At 39.2% G+C, this 20600-nt stretch overlaps 1 protein-coding gene across 1 annotated transcript in view; it reads right to left on the bottom strand.

Annotated features, from left to right (window-relative positions):
- klhdc3 (kelch domain containing 3) overlaps positions 1–9519 on the bottom strand; it is a 28061-nt gene extending 18542 nt beyond the window's left edge. Inside the window, exons 1-7 of the mRNA XM_088305422.1 lie at positions 9380–9519; positions 6566–6786; positions 5146–5322; positions 4016–4131; positions 3646–3717; positions 2391–2604; positions 2157–2243 (exon numbers count right to left, since the gene is read on the bottom strand). Of these exons, the coding sequence (XP_088161548.1) occupies positions 2157–2243; positions 2391–2604; positions 3646–3717; positions 4016–4131; positions 5146–5322; positions 6566–6719 (820 nt within the window). The 5' untranslated portion in view covers positions 6720–6786; positions 9380–9519. The remainder of the gene's footprint in view (positions 1–2156; positions 2244–2390; positions 2605–3645; positions 3718–4015; positions 4132–5145; positions 5323–6565; positions 6787–9379) is intronic.
- Between the last annotated feature and the right edge of the window lie 11081 nt (positions 9520–20600).

Below are 20600 nucleotides of genomic sequence, written 5' to 3'. Positions count from 1 at the left end.
TAATATATTACCCCGAAACTGCCTGCAAACATGTCACCATCCTTGTTATATAGGGTTGAAATAAATCCTGGGGGGAGGCTCTGTTTTTAGAGATACAACATCCACACATGCTCAGAAAAACATCAGATTAGTGTACTGCATGGAGTATTTTAAAGATGAGTCACAACTTGACACTGAAATAAAATAAAAATTAAAAAATGTCTGCTGGTCATTTGACAGTTATACTGCTTCCTTTTAAAGAATAAAGATACAAGAAGAAAAGAACATGGAGGCTGCAAACGGGAAGAAATAGTCTGCAGTTTGCCCTGTCGTCCACACGTTTTCATGAAAATGAAAAAACTCCGGCCACAGCAGACATCTGCGGACCTACGTTTGGCTGTGTCAGAACCGGAGATTTACGTCGTTACTCAGCGCAAAAATGCTCTGACATCACTTGCACGACTTGTGTTTGCATGAGAGACAACATGGACATCCGCCAAATTACGTTGGTAGACTCTTTTTGCTTGCTTCTTTGTTTGCGATGAAATCTCGGTGAACAGCAGAGGCAGAGTGACGTCAAAGGACGTGAGTTCCTTCTGATTGGACAGAATTTGGCTCACGACTGTCACCTGCAGGCTTGGCATGCGTTTGAAAACGCACTTCAATGGTTTGGTGTGGCTTTGTTTTTTTTTAAACAAACGAGGAAGTGGAGGGGGTGGAATATAATATATAAAAAAAACTGGCTAGGTGTAGACAAGGCCTCTGCACGCCTTTGGCATTCAGTACTTAATTATGTCTTTGTTGTGCAATATTTTCTCCACTTTATGATAATTGTTTCATTGTGTTCCATGGCATAATTAATGCAATGGGAATTATTTTTTGTACCCTCCCATTAAGTGATCCATTTGAACAATGAGATCACCCTGATGCTGTGGAACGCATGACTTGTGCTCTCAGATGTGACGAAACAGATATCAGGAAAAAACGACTACAACATCTGTACTTTATTCGGGGTTAATCAGAGGCACTTTAAATGGTTGCATTTATGTGCTGACTTCATTTAAATGTGGTTGGCTCAAACTGAACATAGTCACATCGTCGGGAATAACAGAGTTCACACACTTAGGAAACCGCATGATTGTTTATTTTTATGGACCCTCTCTTAAGGTTGTCTTTTATTTTTCAACTGAGTTGTATATGTTATAGGTTACATTAGCGCTGGAAAAAGGTTTGAAATGAATTATCTTGGTTTCATATTTTTACATCATAAAAACATAGAATTTGGACAGGGGTGTGAAGTCTTTTAATAACCACTGTATGACTGTTGTCAAACAAGTAGTCAATGGTATTCCATCCCTCTGGCAACAGGCCATTAAAACCTGTTTAGATAATCGGGATTGGGACTAAGGTGCTGCCATCTAGTGGCACAAGAATAAGGCTATGACTGCTACGGCAGAATACATTGCAATTCAGATGAGAAAAGCGTTATGGTTTGTTGTTCTCTTCATATCATACATCCCAACTGTCAGTGTATATAGTACAGCAGATTAAATATAAACTTATACGCATTGTGCAGATAAGAGCTATGAAATTGTTGGTTTCATATCAAGGAGAGGTTTGAAGAAATTGTAAAGTAGGTCAATACAAGCTTCAAAAGACAAAAATCAACACTGGAAATGGGCCACAATTGAAAATAACTATAGGGGTGGGAGAGATTTGTGATTGTTTTGTTGATGCATCATTTGTTATATTTTAAAGATTCTGCATCGATTCAGAGGTATATATTAATGATGGATATTTAAAGATTGAATAAAAAAAAAAGGAATTAAAAAAGCCACTGCTGTTGGTCCACAAAAATAGCACAAATGTGCATTTGTACGTCAGATAAAAATCTAGCTTGAACATGTTTTTGTTACAACAAATCCTGCCATTTACACTTTTTGAAAATTGTGGTGACACAAAACCCCTTTGATAAACGTCAAAGTGTGAAATATAAATCCTTGCTCTTCCGTTAAATCTGCAATTGTTTTAAAAAAGGTACCTGTGTTTTACATGTACTATAAAATGGAAGACAATGCAGCGATGCAGAATCGAACCGAATCTTGAACATCTGAATCGGAATCGAATCGTGATTCCCACTCCTAATAACGATAGGGGGAGAAAAAAAAACGCATCACCTGGACTGAATTTCCAGAGATCGTTGAAGTGCTGGTCCAAATCGGCATTGTATCCTCCAAATATGTACAGCTCTCCCTTGTAGCAAACTACATATGCACATAGATAAGCGAGGGAAACTGTATTAGCAATTGAGCATGAAGATTTTTAACATTTGCATTAATAAAACCCCCGCTCAGACGAACTGTAAGGTTTACAGCTGAAAAGCAGTGCAGTGCTGGGAAAGAGTTGCTTACAAGCTGAGTGACTTCGGCGTCCATCAGGTAACAGCTGTGTTGGCGGGGTGCTCAGCCAGGTATTGGTCTGTGTATCAAACACTTCTATCTTGTTGCAGTAGATCTCATTGTTGGAGTGGAATGGGCCAAAGTGGTCTCCTCGCCCTCCAAATACAAACATTTTTGTCCCGATGATGGTTGCTGAGTGGAAGTCCCTCCAGCTTGCTGGAATGCCCTAATGGCAAAAAATAGAGCATATTTGTTGAAAAAAAAAAATCATTGAATATTTACACTTTTGATTTTCTTTGATTTCATTTGATCTTATGCCGCCACATCAGACTGTTAATTGTCTTTTCCACAGAGATGAAACTTGAAGGGAAATTGTGCCACCCAGTGGACATTCTTAAAAGAACTCAAAACCGGCTAGCCAGATAGGTAAATATTTTGAAGCAGCTGGATGATGGTAATTGAAATAACTGTAAATCCAAATCAAGGAATTTTAACTGAAAGTGATTAAAATCACATAGATGGGAAATCACTTAGCTGAATTACACAGCATATGATAACCATTATAAAAGTGTTTATGTTCAAATATGCACTCAACGTAAATAAAAACATGTCATGTTTAATAAATTGATGTTAAATGCAAAATTATCTAAATAAATATGTTAAAATGTGTACTAGTAACACTTCACTCTTATAATTGTGAATATGACAGATGAAATGCGTAGTATTAAGATGCTGATAAAAAAAGATAGTGGCTATTGCACGGGTATTTCTTGGACTGTGGTGGACAGTCCTCTAGTTAGAATGTTCCTCAAAACTCGAGGCAGTTGCACGAATCCAACTTTGAGTGGCTTGAACGTTGTGATCAGTTTAGAGGAAACTAACCAACCACATATATGATTTGTGACGTCAACCTTTATTTAATCCTTAATTCATAACACTGACAATTCCTCAGAGGGAAATTCAACTCACATTATGCTGCATATTTGCGTGGCGCAACACATACAAGCATGCAAGGAGAGATGTCAGACTAAAATAAGGCGCACAAACACTGTACCCCTTGAGCAAGAAAGCGAGGTTTGCCTTGCCCAAGTGCACTTCAAAAGTAGCCAATAAGCAGACTAGCATCACTCCATTTGATGTATGTATTTATTTTGATTGCAGATAGACTTGATCTGTGAAATTCCTGTTTCAAAGCCCGAGTCCTAACCGAGATGAGCCCTCAGAGATGAACTAAAAGAAAAATAGAAAACTTTTTTTGAATACTCACCATGGCATCAATTAAAGACCAATGCATGGTAGTGGTGTCCAGCTTGTGGATGTCATTAGAGAAGCAGTCAGCCTGGAGCGCATGAGAAAAAATGAATTAAATAATTGAATTTTCACTTGTGAGCAGTGTGGTTAATGCCAAATTCATACGAAACTCAATTAGCCAACAAGTCAGAGCCAACTGAGCATGCGTTCATTGGTCGCCATCTGAACACTTTATGAGACAAAACATATTGAAAGATTGTATTTTTCAACTAAATTCTCATCTTCATGTCAGTGGCATGTAGTTTGCCCAAGTGGAGTTGCTGTGCAACCACATTTCATAACAGATTTATTTCCATTAGCCAAAAGGAAGCGGGAAAAAGACTCACCAGCTGCTCATATCCTCCAAATATATACATTGCCTTCAACAGAACGCAGGCAGAGTGGCCATCTCTTGCCCCAGGGATTGTCCCAGAAATTTTGGGTGTGAACCATTTGTGGGTATCTACAGGACAGGGAGAGCTTATGAATTCTCAGCACTTTATGAATGAACGGTGGATTTTCTGAAGCACTCCACCCGTAAATCACACATAAGGACAATATGGAGAGTTAAAAAATAAATAAATAAAATAACCTAACAAGCATGTTTTTCAAACTTTGGTGGAAGCCAGAGTAACTCTTCACAGGAATGCCGAAGCAGAGATTTGAACCCCAAACCGCAGAACTCTGAAGTAGCGCAACCTAGTAACGTGCTATAAAGTTTTAGATTTTTTTTTTTTTTTCAGGAAGGAAACTCCTAGTATTTGTTATCATTCTTGCCCTTAAAGTCAGTCAAGTCAATTTTATTTGTATAGCCCTTAATCACAGACAGTCTCAAAGGGCTTTACATAGCCACAATCGACATCCCCGATCTTAACCCCCAGAAGGGCAAGGAAAAACTCACAAAACCTCATTAGGGGAAAAGTGAGAAACCTTGAGAAGGGACCACATATGGGGGAATCCCCCTTCCAGGATGACTGGGCAACATTTGACACATACACAAAGTGGAAGTCAACCCCCAAATTTTCTTTACAAAAATATGATCTATACAGGCCCACTGAAGCAATTCAAGCGTTCAAGCAATAAAATCCACTCGTTTCTGTCCATCTCAGGGGGCGGCCATTTTGCCACTTGCCGTCAAAAATGACATCACAGTTGCTCAGGCCTGAGCTAACGACCAATCATGTCTCTGCGTCTGAAAACAGGTAAGCTGTGATAGGTTGTTACACCTGTGATGTCATTCGGTCGACTGAAATTACAAAATGGCCGCCACCCGCGATGGCTAAAAACGGGTGGATTTTGTTGCTTAACTCATATTTCATCAGAATTTCATGCTTAGACGAATGAAGACGCATAGAGCATTATATTGCAAAGATTTTTTTTTGGGGGGGGGGGGGGGGGGTTAACTTCCCCTTTAAGGAAGTTACATTCTATCCACGAAGAAAGCTTTGCCGACATATTGTAAGTGGTTTCTACTTACTGACATCGAATGCATACAGCACATTGCAGGCCCCTTCAGTGTCATTGCGTCCCCCCCACAAGTAGATGGTCTCATCCAGCAGCACTGCCGTGTGACCATAACGCATGTATGGCACTTCACGAGCACGCTCATGTCCCACGGGCCTCACTGGGGGCAAGTTCATCCAGCGCAGGGACACTATGGCATAAAGTAGGTGAGAAATTAATAATAAAAAGTAACACGAAGTGGGGAAACTTCCCTCGCAATTCAAGATGATGGAAGTTGATCCATTTTACTAAACTGTGTCGTTTCAATTTATTTTGCTGTTGCTATTTCTGTATATTTTACCAATTACTCATTTCAAGATGTCGATGCCAAAGGGTGGAAAAAGGTTTTAAAAATCAACCAAAAGGTATGGCGGTGAGACAGCAGGCACTGCTGTGGAACTGACATCAAAGGGAAGACTCGCAGAACAAGTAACCTGACGAAATTATGAAACAATAGCAGGGAGATGTTCTCATTTCCATTTCAAATGAGCTAACAGTATATTCATGTTGTCTTGCGCTGATCTTTTAGAACACCCCAACAAGTAATTACTCAAGCAAGTCACTGGACAAGTGAACTTCATTAATAGTTGAACAATTTGGAATTCAACCTAAAATTGGCAACAAGCAAAGAAAAAAAAAACTGGAGGTGACAAAAGTTAGCAATAGCATATCACGCAAGAGTTTTCTTGCAAAATGTCATAAAACGACTGCTGGTGTCAGCTGTCAGTGAGTCACTGACTGGCTCGCTTGCATTAAGCATTGCCACTTGTTAACATTTTAGAGGGGTTAACTTTTATTTGACATTTTATCTATTACTTTACATTTATTAACAGTAAAGACTGTTAGAAGATTAGATTCACAAGGCGCCTGAGCGACAATTTTTATTACAGGCTCCTTTTACACAATTAAGTAAGGAGAGTGATCAGGTGTGCTTTTTTTTAATAGATAAGGTCTTCCCAAGCATGTTTGGGAAACTCATTATTCTTCTAACATATTTAAATATTTGTTTAGCCATTGATAAGTCATACATGCAAAATGTCGGCACAATTAACAAAAAAACATACCAAATCAATGCATTATTTGGGGTGAAAAAAATTCACAAATCGGAGTTTGACGGCACTTTTAACGTTCTACTTTAATGCACAACGGAAAGTGCATTTACACTCACCACTTCAATTAAAAGAAGAAGTCAAAAAAAGGAAGGAAAATATGTCATTTTTCACACAAGCACATTCTGGAGAATAATTACTCCAGTCTGACCCACAGTCAAGAAAAGCTTTCAGATAGCAGCAACAGTGGACATATCAGTTGAAACTGGACGACTTGAACTGAACTTGCAAAAAGTGAAAAAAAAATAAAAAAAAACACATTTATGGTTACCCATTTAAACTTACCAGTGTTGAAAACATGCACATCAATCTGGCGTAGCGTCTCATAGTCCTCCCCGGAGCAGTAGCCCCCGAAGGTGTAAACCTTGTGCCCCACGGCCACAGCGGCATGGTTGACTCTCCGTGGCCCTCCTTCAAGGTGGACCGACCAGCGCAACATTCCACTCGCCTACGCCTCTGCGGGCTCAATCACTTTGTCCCCATCAGGCCAATTTCCACCATTAAACCTGTGAGCACAAATCGAGGAGTTAAAAAAACGCTTTTAAAATATCCTGACAATAATTTGGACTTTGCAGGATAAATGGGGCAAAGAAAATCTATCCAAAACTGGAATTCGAGGCACCATCTTTGGAAATGTTACTAAATCTAGCGAGATGTCAGCTCACCAGGAAACTAAATAATTAGCTCAATAAGTGTGTTTTGGTTGAATGTCTGTGGAAGATGCCGACAGCTGCAGTCAGGAGAAGACACCCTTAAAATGTGAGACAGCCGAAGCAGTTTGCTCGCGAGGACTGAGCCAAAATGCTTGCTGAGGTGCAAGACTCAATGAGTTACACGACTAGTTTGATGGCTGTGTTTGTCTGAAAATGTTGAGCAACAAAATATTACCGTAAATTGAGGATAACACCATTTTTGTCCAGACGAGGTCCACTGGTGTGTTTTTGACATATTACAGTTCCCATGTATCTCAACAGTTTTCCGACATTCTTCGGTCTTATTACACGAAGGACAGAGAATTGCAGAAAATTATTTTGAGGCGGAGTTCCAACTCATGCAAATTTCGTCTATCTTTACGATTCTGTGGTCAGAATGCCATTGGGTAGCAGAACTCGGGAGTTGTGAATGGGTAATGGGCTACAAAAGTGAGCATAAAACCCCATCAAGATTTTCACTAGTGGATCCAGCACTTCATCATCAAGCCGTCAAATTACACAACTGATGTGCCGATTCATTAGTGTGGTACATGCAGCAGATTGCCAAACACAAATACGCCAACTCCCAACAGCTACTTTGGCAATTTCCCCAAATATTTGATTATGTGCGAGTTATCAGAAGCTGACGCTGATACTGCTGTTAGCTAGCAGGAATCTGTGCTAACTCGGCCTTTTGGTTATAATACAAGAGAGCTTCTGTGTAGTTTAGTGGCCAGACTCTGATCATCTCTTGACAATGGTAGAATAATGGATCCAAAATACAATTCTACCTTCTGCCATCCACTGGAAAAAATATTTTATTGCTCTGCCTGTCACAACATGTCGCTATCATAGATAGATAGCTGAACAAAGATATATATTTTTGTCATAAATATATAATTTTGAAACATTTAGGGGAAGGAACACCTGATAGTCTCACATGACAAATTAATGTTCTACACGGCACAGTGGTTTTGAACACTGGAATATCTCACTCAGGGCTATGCCTTATCTCACTCAGGGCTACGCCTAATATAAAGAATCAACAACTAAATGATGAAAGAAAATAATTTGAAATGGCCGCATGGGGTCCGACAGTGGTTTGATGGCCATATGAAGTTCACTGATGCTATTTTGACCAGGCCACCATTGCACAGTTCATAAATAAATGTGATGCACATGTTCTTGGTTTTTAAATATCTACTATTCAATATTTAGAATGTTATCCACTTCAATTGATCAATAATCAAGGCTGTTTTTACACCCCCTGTGCACATTCCATCACCACCATTCACTGACAAAGTGTGCATTTTGTACTCGCGTTCCTTTTGGTCAGTCTACATGCGTCAGTATTTACTAGAAATGTCATTAAATATTGTTTTAAATCAAAGGGGAGTGGACAGTGTGAATTTTCTCTTTTAAGCGTCCTCCTTGGTTGCCAACTAGGATACTCAGATTCAGTATGCCCTGAAGTAGAACAACCATTCCCACTCACAGGACAAACTCAACAAAAAGCATGTTCTTGGGACGTGGGAAGCAACCAAAGTACCAGGAGAAAACCCACGCAAGCACAGGGAGAGCATGTAAAAGCTACACAGGTTGCCGGATCCTGGATTCGAACCCTCTCCCTCAGAACTGTGAGGCTTGCCACCCCCAAGGGGACACCCAACAACAAAACAGTTTACTGTTCAATGCCCCACTTTCTTGCTGACCTCCAACCTTTTGTTTGCTCTCAAAAATACACCCGTAAACGACCCCCTCTATTTTAAGCCCTCATATCAGAGGGGTAACACCAGATCTTGGCAACGATTCTTTTACGTCATCACACATACTGTTTATGAGTGTTTTGTACAGTACACATCTGCCTTTGCACGCAAATGCAAGACAAGGCAACATCGAGTTTGCAAAACGGCATGTGCAGACTATGCGTTGTCACCTACAGCATGTTAAAGTACAACCACATCTTAAGAGGTGCTGAAATGGGTCCACAATCCAAAGTGTCACTGGAGATCATGTGTCTTATTTAGGAACATGAACATTGTTAGCTAATTGGACTCAGTGGAACAGAGCAGTAACACCTTTCCACAGCGTCGTCTAACAGTTAGTTTGCTTTAACACCCCCTTTTTACTGTCGTGACTGAGAAGGACAGCTAGGTAGTCACAAACTATTTTGACGTTATCTCGTTCCACATTCAAGCGATAGTGTGAGAGACTCTTGCCGAGTCGGCTAAGCTAAAGCTAAACTACGCTACCTTCTTATTTAGCGCATGGCCCCTAACCGAGGAGAAAAGGACACGAGTTACAACAGCGATGTTTATTTGCATGTGAGGCAAGGTTGGTCAGTGGACGGCAAAACGGCCATTATGTTCACAATGTTAGTAAGTGTCGTATATATATATATAGATACCTTGGAGCAGAGTCGGAGGCGGTTCACTGATGTTTTTGCACGCAGGCAGGCACGGACGTTGTGACGTTTCGACAAGGGAGAACGGGCGCCCCCTAGCGACTCACTAACGACAGAGCTGTCATTCTCATGGCATTCATGTGACAGACTGCAAGAAACAGCCTACTTACTCCTCCGGTTTTACTGTAAAGGATTCTGGTAAAGGCACTGCCTCTGAGAATGTTAATTGTTCTGAGTCAACATGCTTTGCCGGACTGACTTGTTCACTTCCTCGGGAGTGGAAACAGGCCAACTATTGCTTGTTGGGGTGAATAATGTCACCTGTCGTTATTATCTGGTTTGCTGTTGTGCAGCACAATTAAAAATAAACCACTATTGGTAACTGGGTTGGAATTGTTACCTGAAAAATGTATTCCGATACAGTTACTTCACTGTGGGAAAGTATTTGCTGTGGCACATGATTTAATTATGTTCAAGTAATCCATATCATTTCTTTGTTTTTGAGAAAAAGAGGGGAAATTCTGTTTACCACATTTTAAACATGTGCAAACAATGTACATGTTCGAATGAAGTAAATCCAAATGATTTTTTTTTTGTTTCAGAGTAGTTACCTGCTAGAAAAGTATAACTGCTAATGTAATCCAAGTATCATGATTAATATAGTGTATCTTGATGGCTTTTAATTACTTTTGGGTAACTCCAATAGCTGGGATTGGCTCCAGCACCCCCGGTGACCCTTGTGAGGAGAAGCGGAACAGATAATGGATGGATGGATTTTGAAATGTGGGAGGAAGCCCGATCACCAGCAACTCAAGTCAAATCCAAAGCACAAGAATCGTAAGGCAGACATGCTAACCACTTATGCACCATATTGCAGTTAGATTGATAGATGGATAGAGAGACAACACGATAAATGTTAATTTGAAACAAATTCCTTAGTTGCATAAGGTACAGTGATGAAGATAGCTAGATAAACTTTATTCCATGAGGGACATTACATTTGCTAGCTTCATAAAGTTTTGCAAACCTTTCCACATGCAGTGGTTATTGGGATTGAAAGGTAAAAAAAAAAAAAAAAAAAAAGGAGAGAGTAGTTTGCTTCAATGATGAGGGGAGCCAGAAATCTTTCAGTGGGGTGGCCAAGTTGACACATGGCAACTCGTGCACTAACACACACACCCCACAGAGAATATTTTTAATATAGCAAAACGCTGTGGGTGATTTATGATGGGAATTAGTGAAGTACTTTCTTACAAGTTGCTGGTGTAGGGCTAGCCTGCTAGCCCCTCCATAGTTCCCAACAGTCTGGATAACATTGACAGATCACAGATTTCTTTGTAAATGTTATTTAAAATTAATTAGACTTCCAGTGGATATTATACAAAAAGGTCACCATCCACTCAAACAAGTGCTTTAAAACCAAGATGTATCATTTGACCTGGGTCATCTGCTTGTTGGTTGACAAAAACTTTCCATGGGATGTGCAATTGCGGTCCATTGAGGTTATCCACTTAATTACGGGAAAGCTTCTTAGCCAACTAGTTTGAAAGCATGCATTCTACATGTAATTCCGCAAAATAATCCACGTTTTTAAAATATGTACCAGTAATGTTATTATGTGTTTGAGTGTGTTGGGTTGTAACTGTAACAGATTATGGTTATTATTATTATTTTTTTATCCTGAATACCTAAAGATGGTACATGTATTCCATTATTCCCAAAGCCTGATTGGTCATTTAGACAGCAGGGGGCACCAACTTTTTTAAAATCAAGAGTGATCTACTTGAAAACTGTTTAATGAAATGAGCTACCACTTTGATACATCAAGACGAATGACTAACGTTTTTACTAGGAGCACAGTGGTCTCCAACTGGAACTTTAAATCAACTTTCAAAGTAAATGATAGCATTTCCACATATTTGAATATATTATTGATAAATAGCCTTAAGTGTGGAGCGAAGCCCCAGTCCAGATGCTGGCTGTCAAGTTGTGTTATTCTTTTTTTCCTTGCTCTTCCGCCTTTCTGTGTTCACGCTCACGTCTGACAACGAGGCGCTCTAAAGTAGCCATGTCAATAGACTATGTGAAGGGATGCTTCATTTTTGGTGTGTAGGCGTAACCAGCTGGCTTGTCATAAATGCATCAGATAATGAAGATGCTTGAATTCTTATATTATGGGCCGAGGGGGGTCAGCTCAGGACAGATAGAAAAAAAATCAGGAAAACGAAATGGTAAACATTTTAATGATCTTTCTCCACAAATGAGTGCTACACATTTCTCGGTCTTTGAACACCTTTTCAGAAATGATCTTCAAAATATACTGTGTGATATATTTTTTAAATAATACTTTACAGTGTCTTCAATACAAAGATAAAGTAAATTAATAAATTATCATTCAAAAGAGGGGGAGTTATATATGGGTGGGCAAATAATGACGTCCAAGTGACAAACGTGTTGTGAAGAAGAAGCGTTGTGTCATTACTATCAACAGAGGGCGCCCACCAATTTATCCTTTCCCTTGAGATTTTCAACTGTTACTGAGTAGCTGTAACATAACACCTCTTCTAGTTTGGGGCAAATAACATGAGCACTAGCTCCAGTTGGCTCACACACATACACACACATACGCACGCACTTTTGAACATTCCAATTTAGCTATTCATTAAAAAAAAAAAAAGTGCCTGGAATAAAGACTCCGCCAGGCATCAGTCATGAAGCTGTCAGTACTAGAGTACAGTTTATTCTAGACTTTACTACCCTTTGATAACCACAGAGAAGGTTCATATTGGATGTGCTGAATTTATTCCCAAAAGCATTTTTCCAACACTGCTCTCATTGTGTAGGATTACCTCATACATTTTCCTGTCTAATGGCTAATTCAATTAACAAGTGACTTTATTAGGTTTGGTATTTATGTCTGCTTGTATTTTTTTTTTTTTGCTTGTGATTCAAATTTATTCATTATAATTAATATAAAGTAACACTTTTATTTGCCATTAACAGTTTTAAAGCATTTAAACGGCCATCTGAAAACATTAAAAATGTATATATTTTACACACATCACACACCGTATGTTCGGGATGATTTGCGCTTTAACGCATGACATTCCAAAGGCTTGGGTTGAGACTGATCAACCTGCTTTCAAAATGCAGTGAAAGCAGAGACTTGTTCAAGGGATTATGGCACTTGGAAAACATATTACAGCTGCCATGGACCTGCTTGCATCACTACTCGGGTTGATCCTTTTCAGGGGCGCTTTGATGGATACGTTGTGTGTCGGCATTTCGTCCCCATGCCAGCTGCATGTCATGGACAATGGCCAGACTGTGCAAAGCGACAGCTGCTAAAAGCTGCTACTTTGAACTCTCATAGGTGATTACATACTAAGGATGGACACAGGCGAAAAAAACTGGAGACCGGCAAAGAACTCAGGTGAATGAGACTGAGTCTACATCAAGCGGCTTCTCAATCGTGACTGCTAAAATACACTCAAAGAAGCTTATACAAACCGTGATCACTCAAACGTCCCAAAACCTGTCCACACAGCAGTACTTTCTCACACTGTTGATATTACACAATTGCAGTTAGATGATGTTATTGTCTGGAAGAAGTCCCAAAAATTTTTGGATGTGGCAAGTACAGCGATCAAGTTTGGGTCACTTGCTTTGCGTTTGAACTTTTACATGTAAGACTTATTTATTTTAATGACATGGGAAATCATACTGAAGCGTTCACACACTGTTATTGTTCGCGTAAGTATATTAAGAAACAAGAAAGGGTCACGGAGAACCGCAATTCCCACAGACATTTTCTGGATGAAAGAACAGTCCAACTGGAAGAGAGGTGGTTCGACAGTATGCTTCAAAGTTCTGAGGTTCTGGGTTCAAATCTCAGCTCCAGCCTTCCCATGTAGAGTCTGTATGTTCTCTCAGTTTTCTGAGCATAATCTTGATTCTTCGCACATTCGGAAAGCATCCATGTCAGATGAAATGAATATGCTATTTTCTCCATATTGTAAATCAGGGGTCTTCAATCCTGTTCCTCGAGGGCCGGTGTCTTACTAGTTGTGTTTCCATCAATCCCTGCTGCAACACATCTGACCACTTTCCCAGCAATATTCATTTCGGTTTTTGGTTGTACAGTTTGCAACAGTAAACTGTCATCTGGACCAGTGCTGGGTGTGTAGGCAGAATGGGGATGGCGGTAATAGCCGCATAATTAGTGTTACATCATCATATACTGGAACTCACCAATGAATTAAGCAGCTTAGAATCCTCTATTCGTTGTAATCATCATCTTTGTTTTCTTGCAATTCCATTCTTGCTTTGTACCCTGAAAGGGACAAATCCTTGTTGACCATTTACACATCGTCAACAGCAACATTTTAATTACAGATGATTTCATGTGATCCAAAATCTATTTTTGACACTGATTTTAAGAAAATGTTTTTTTCCCCCTAAAACGTCAGGATTGTGAAATAGCTTAATTTTTGTTGTTGTTAGGTTTGCCCTATAAAAAGCTTGTGAAATACAGATTTGTTTCAAAAGAAAATGCACCTGGTGCGTAACCACACTCTTAATTCATAAATATTACCAAAATTATTACCAAGCAATGAATTACAATTATATTATTGTTATCATTATTATTATGAAAACCTGATGTGGTGTGATGAGATTAAAAAAATGTGTCAAAATGTTTTTGACGAATGTCATCAGTGTCTCCCAGCCACCCCTATCATACCATACAGTAGTCCTATAGCCAGTACCTCAAAGTCCTGAAAAGTTGAAACCTTTATGACCTTTACTGTAACAATAGAAATGCTAAAAAAAAGTGCCCTGATTAAGAGTTAAATGGCTAAACCCTTTCAAAAGTTTTAGGGTTGGTTTTCAACCCTTTGACAGACTATGTCGTAAATTTGACAAAACTCAATAACGAGATACCACTCTGGTCTCACGTTAATATTGTATACGTAACCTCATAACATGTGTTTTTCACCACAAATCTATGATGTTCAGGAGAAAAAAACTGAATGAGACAAAAAAGGTATGAGACCTTGCATCTCGGTAAGCACGGAAGCACGTTTGCCAGTGGAACAGTATCTGCCTCACAGTTGAGAGATTCTCCATTTTAATTTCCATGCAAATGGTCTACTACAAGTATCTTTAGCTTCTTTTTGCATCCTTTGTTAAGGCTGCTGCAGCTTTTGCAAAAAGTGTCACAAAAAAGCAAAGGAAAACGCAAAATGCATGAGCATTCATCTTTTGATGCTCGCACAAGGTTTATTGCATGACAGCAAATCTGACAGTGGTTCATTTTGTGCAATAAGAGTTACAAAATCGTCATGGGAAAGCCAAAGAAAAAGAAAACCCCATTCTCAAAATTCACGTGATTGTGAATTGTCGCTTGTCTAGAAATTATACAGCTGCATGCCATTTTAAAACAATTGCATTTTGCTGTTTCTTGCTCACCCATGACGCTCATGCTAAAAATAATGCATATATGAATACAGCTGGCTTTTTAATTAATAAAATATAACACATCCATTGGAATATCTCAGAAAAAAAAGCCCATGTCAAGATTGCCTCAGTGCTTCTTCCCGTGGCGCTCAGCGCACGTTTTGTTTCGAATCAGTGTAAGTTGCCTCCTTGTTTAGAAGGCTTGGCCTATCATCCCACCTGCCAGCGTTTGCACACATTGCGTCATCCATCTGACCCTGCAGTGCCACATTTGCTTCGTGGTGTGTTTCACAGCTTTATAGCCAGCACATGTGGTGTCTGTCTGTTGTTGGGACTGACACGCAGAACAGGAGTTGTCCAACTGCGGAATAGCCCGGCATTAACGACAACTGCTAAAAGCAACTGCTGTTAGGTATTTTGTGGGCAGGAATCATGATGGAAGAGCTTTGCAATATTTAGCGTGTAACCTTTTTCCCTAACTATTTTTCATCTATTGCAATTTTAAGAGGCACAACCACCATGGTATTAAATAAACTACTGTACAGTTGAATCGTTATAATGAGGGACACTCATGACTTGATTGATGTATCTTCAGATTATACATTATTATTGACCCTCTCCTGAAATGACTCCCCAGCGTCGAGGCTTTCCATTACATAATCCCAAAATAAGGTAAGCAATCCTGCTGTGGAACACAGTCAGGCTTGTATCAGTCAGGGCCATGATCTGTTTATACGATCACACTAAAGGAGATGGCGCTACAGAATGTGAATGTGCAGACATATTCCCAGGATGTTAAATGCTCTGATTTGACTTCCGCAATAGCTGGATAAAGTCAACAGCTACATGCAGTCCAGCATGATGTCATAGAACATGATCTAATTCTGTGGCCAGATGATTGAATCATGCATTTTCCTTTCATTTGTTGCTAATTTAATGAACAGAGCTCTTTGTGAGCTTCTTAGGATGAAGATATACACATTTGCTTAAGGTTCACTTGAACAGCGCAGGGTTAAGAAAAATTAGTACTTTGTAGCAGCTTTTGTGTCCAATTACCAACGAATCAACATGCTATGTAAAGCCCTTTGAGACTGTCTGTGATTAAGGGCTATACAAATAAAATTGACTTGACTTGACTTGACTATAAGAAAAGTCTTTCAGAAGGGCATAAATTGAACAAAAATCCTTAAGAAATGATAAGTTCCACATATAATGCTTTCTTTATAAGTTATAAAAAGTTGGGGTCACTTTGGTTGAAAGTTACTCAAATTCAATATTTAAATATTAAACAGTACATGAGACTGAAAGTTTAGTTTCGTGAAAACCAAAAATAACGGACTAAGACCAAGCGCAAACGTCTGCATATGAATACAGTATGTGTGACGTAACATTGTAAGGCATTCAAGAGCACCACTGTGGTGAAAATAGACTTAATAAATGTAGCCCATGTACTATTAACCATACAAACGCCGCTCTGTGGTTTGTCATCATTGTACTTTATTCCGAGTGCTTTTAATGCATGTACAGTACTTTGGAGCACTTGTTTAGTGTGTGGCGCGTTTGTGGTTTTGTGTGTCAATTGGCCAAATGTGTCAATGTGTAAATAGGTCCAGCAAAGTGATATTAAAGATAATGCGTGCAGTCTCATTATGCTGTGCTTCATTCAACTCTATGCTTCCTTTCAGGTTGTGAAACTTTTTTTTTCCCGTTGTATTAATCATTTTCTTTACATTTCCCCCACTTTGCAAGGACCATTTAATTTTTACAACCGTAATATACTGCATAGCGTATGTGTAAAGCCCAGTGTATTCCAGCACACAAGACTCGCCTGAGTCTCTCAGATTGACTGCAACAGGAGAGACAACTGGCAGCGTTTTGTCCTGAATGACTTTAATTATGCGGCTTACTTTCTATTTTTGCCGAAAGGCAGCCGCACCTCTCCCTCCTTCCCCTAAAACAGTTGGGACATTGCTCCATGATTGCATGACAACTGTTTGAAAGCCAATTGTTTTTTCACGTGCGGTCCGACGACACTTGCGTATACAAACTCGTATGATACGCTGCCTCGATATGCATCATACTTTTTAACCACAGAGTTATATACACTTCTTATCCGTGCGTTGACTCATCCAACTTATTCTTAATTACATTTATATAATCAACTACACATACCTGTTGTTGGTGGTCCTGCACCTTGCCATCTAATCACCCTTAATTATGCTGATATAATTTGCAGATATGCGTATGCATAACAACGCAAATTGTACCTGTAAATATTCACCGATTAGCACTTAAGAATATATTCTAACTGCATTACAATGTCCGTACTGTTACCATGCACAAATAAACCCAAATTCATCTTAACCTCTCTAATGCTATTTGTTATGATGTTGCAAAGCGTTCTTTGGAATACTTGAAAAAAAACAGATGAACTGTATATTGTTGGCATACACTAATTAGGCGAACATGATGAAGTTAACCAGTAAATGCAATACATTCATCCATTTTTTTCCAAAGCACTTCTTCTAGATGAGCTGACTCTGGACTTGTCACCAGACATAGACAAACCACCCTTCACACAGTCTTCATTTAACATAGTAAGCGTGTTTTTGGCATGTGGGTGGAAGCGGGAGTACGTGGAGAAAATTCACTCAAGCCAAGTGAGAACATGAAAACTACAAAGGAAAGCTGGAACTGAGATTCAAATGTTGAACCTCAAAACTGCTCACGACTTGTCCGCCACGCTGCCCGCATGGAATAAATTCTGCCATCCATCCATTATCTGAGCCACTTCTCCTCACGAGGGTCACGGGCATGCTAAAGCCTATCCCAGCTGTCTTCGATCAGTAGGCAAGGTGAACCCTGAACTGGTTGGCAGCCAATCGCAGGACACACAAAGACAAACAACCATCTGCGCTCACAGTCACACCTTGCTTGGGGTGATTCAGAGTGTCCCATAAACTTACCAAGCATGTTTTTGGAATGTGGGAGGAAACTGGAGAACCCGGAGAAACCTTTGCAATACATGGATTAAAAGTAATTGATTATTACTTGGAATTTTAAACAAGTATATAAAGCAGCGGAAACAGAGAATTACTTCAAAGTAGAATGTTTGTACTTATTAGGCCATAGTAGGTCAAATTTATTCCGTCCATCAAGTGCAAGAAAGATATTGTTTAACAAGAGCACGTTTATTTATTTATTCATGTATGTTTTTGTTTATATGCAAGGTTGCACATATATTAATTAACCAAGCGAAGGGGGATATTTGAAGATGTTTGCACACTTAGTGAAGTTTGTGTACTATAAAAAAAAAAACTATAGCAAACAGTGTCCAAAAGTCTTATTTAAAACCAAATGTGTTTTGTCACATTTTTGTCACAGCTATAACTTAGATTAATTTGTTACATTGTCATCTGACGTTACGCATTGACAAGCAGTCAAGCACGCATTGCTCAGCCTCTTGTCAACAATGAGCTCATCCATTCCTCTAACGGGAGATGACATGAGTGAGACAAACAATAAAGCCCAACTCTCAGGAGGGTCCAAGGTGTTATGTAATGCCCCTGAGGCCACCTTGTATTTTAAAGGAGAATCAATTTATCTGCCTGTCTTAAATTAAATCCATGCTGTGATGATTTGTCTTATGTAGTGAAATGTCAAGTGTTCAAACTTCATTTCAAAAGGCTGCGCTAATTAGTACTTATTTTTTATTTACCCCAAGCACAAAAGATGACAGGCAAGAATGACCTCACCTAAAAACATTAAGCTAATGTTGAAAATCAAGTCAAGATGTAGATTGGCGCGCTTATAATGTGACTCTTGGACAAAGCAAATTCGCATGAAAGTTATTTTTACCGAGATGTCATGATTACAGAGCACCTCCAAGTATGTGAATGTGTAAATGCTTGTCAATGTAAATGTAATCAGCCTCAACCCTTTCTTATTTGTTTCTGTATGCTTTTTGCATTAAAAGTCCTCGATCCTTGGAGTGACTCAGATGTGAAGTAATTCGCTCCAGGCAGACCGCAACTCCAGATTAGAGTCTGTTCGTGTGATTAATTCATCACCACTACACCAGGTCAACACAACTTCCACAATAAGACTTGAAGGCAGCCAACCTTCCGCTGGAATGACATCACAGGTCAAAGGTTAAGACTCTCTCTAAAGGTGATTGATACCTTCAGAGGAGTAAGAATAAGACACAGCCGTCTTCTGTTATTCAGCCTTTGATATGACTAGATTGCTTCCTGCTGCTGTAGCACCATCACCATGGGAACCAATGTTGTTACATGACGGTGTGACCTCATCCCGCCAGCCTAACTGCCACCTGAGGGTTTCTTGGAACCAAACTCAAAGAACAGTATGAGCGTGTCCCTGATCTGAACACTTAGTTGCAACACCACCACAAACCGTAGTCTCCAACCGTAAACAGAACAATCGTCCCTGTTTGATGTTTTAACCTACAAATTAAAACAAATTAACAACATAAAAGGAACTATTTATCTTGGTATAGTCTAATTTTATTGCACAGCCAAGAAAAAAAATAACAATGTAATTGCTTATTTAATATTTATTTCGAGTTCATGGATCACTGGAAGGTGGTAAACTGCCAAATAACAATCCTGAAATCCACCTTGTGACGAATGTAGAGAGCTGCAAGATGAGTGTTCAAAGTAAAGTTGCCAGAGTCAATGAGCAAATTGACATGTATGCAAGTGAGTGGGACAAAGTAATGATCGCTTGTTCCTCATTTCATTTCTCAGAATGTTGTAGAGGTTTTTGGAGTAATTTGAAAATGTTAAACACTGACAGAGATGTCTAAAAATAAAATGTTACATATTGATATGTGTCAGTTGAGAGAAATGAATGAACGAGTAGTTTATTTTTGGTTGTACTAACCCCAACTCAAAAACTAAAATAATTTAATAATTAATTACAATTAATTCATAACGCTAACTGAAAACATGATTAATGTCTTCAAATAAATTAATCTAACATTACCATGTGATAATATATTTTTTAAAGGTATTTTGCTGATATTTGCTCCTTTTGAAGTTCATCAGTACCCAAGAAGCAGCTCTCAATTTCACAAAGGTTGGCAACCCCTGATCTAATGAATTAGCTTTTGTTATTTCTACAGCTTTGTGATGATTGAAGTCACTACAGAAAAGAAAACGTGAGAGCAGAGAACCATAAGTGGAACAAAGTAAGAAATAAAAGAATACATCGGCACTGGTTACACGCCTCTAACCTGACTGATTAGTACCATAACATTATTTCTAAAGTAACAAAGAAAGCATCATCATCATTAATTATTGAAAAATGTACACCACAAAGTGAACTATATTGACTCTTGCTGTAAAGAAACTGAGCCCCTTGGCGCATGTATGCAACTGGAACAGATTCAAATTCCTATGGAAAAAAAATGTTTTTTGAATGATTTGGCAGTCAAACATGGTGTACCGGTTGGCTTCCATGATTGCAGCATGTGTTCAATTCCCTCTCGGTGACAGTGCGCCCGTGAGTGTGAATGTATTTCTGAATGTTCCCTGTGATTGACTGATGTCTCGTAGTCTGCCTTTCGCCGCAAGTCAGATGGGATCGGCTCCAGCTCCCTGAACTGGTCAGCAGTGAATGGATGGAATTGGATCAGCATTAGGGAAACGGTTAAATGTCAACTATCCAATCCCGTGTTGAATTGCATATTAACTCTAGGTAATTATAGGATTATATTTTTTCATTTACCACAACTGTAAGATTTTTT

The sequence above is a fragment of the Idiotropiscis lumnitzeri genome, chromosome 9, assembly GCF_059441095.1.
Source record: "Idiotropiscis lumnitzeri isolate Australia: NSW breed Sydney's pygmy pipehorse chromosome 9, RoL_Ilum_1.0, whole genome shotgun sequence".
Classification (NCBI taxonomy): Eukaryota; Metazoa; Chordata; class Actinopteri; order Syngnathiformes; family Syngnathidae; genus Idiotropiscis; species Idiotropiscis lumnitzeri.
Note: the sequence above shows the minus strand (reverse complement) of the source record. Positions and strands in the feature narration are given on the sequence as shown.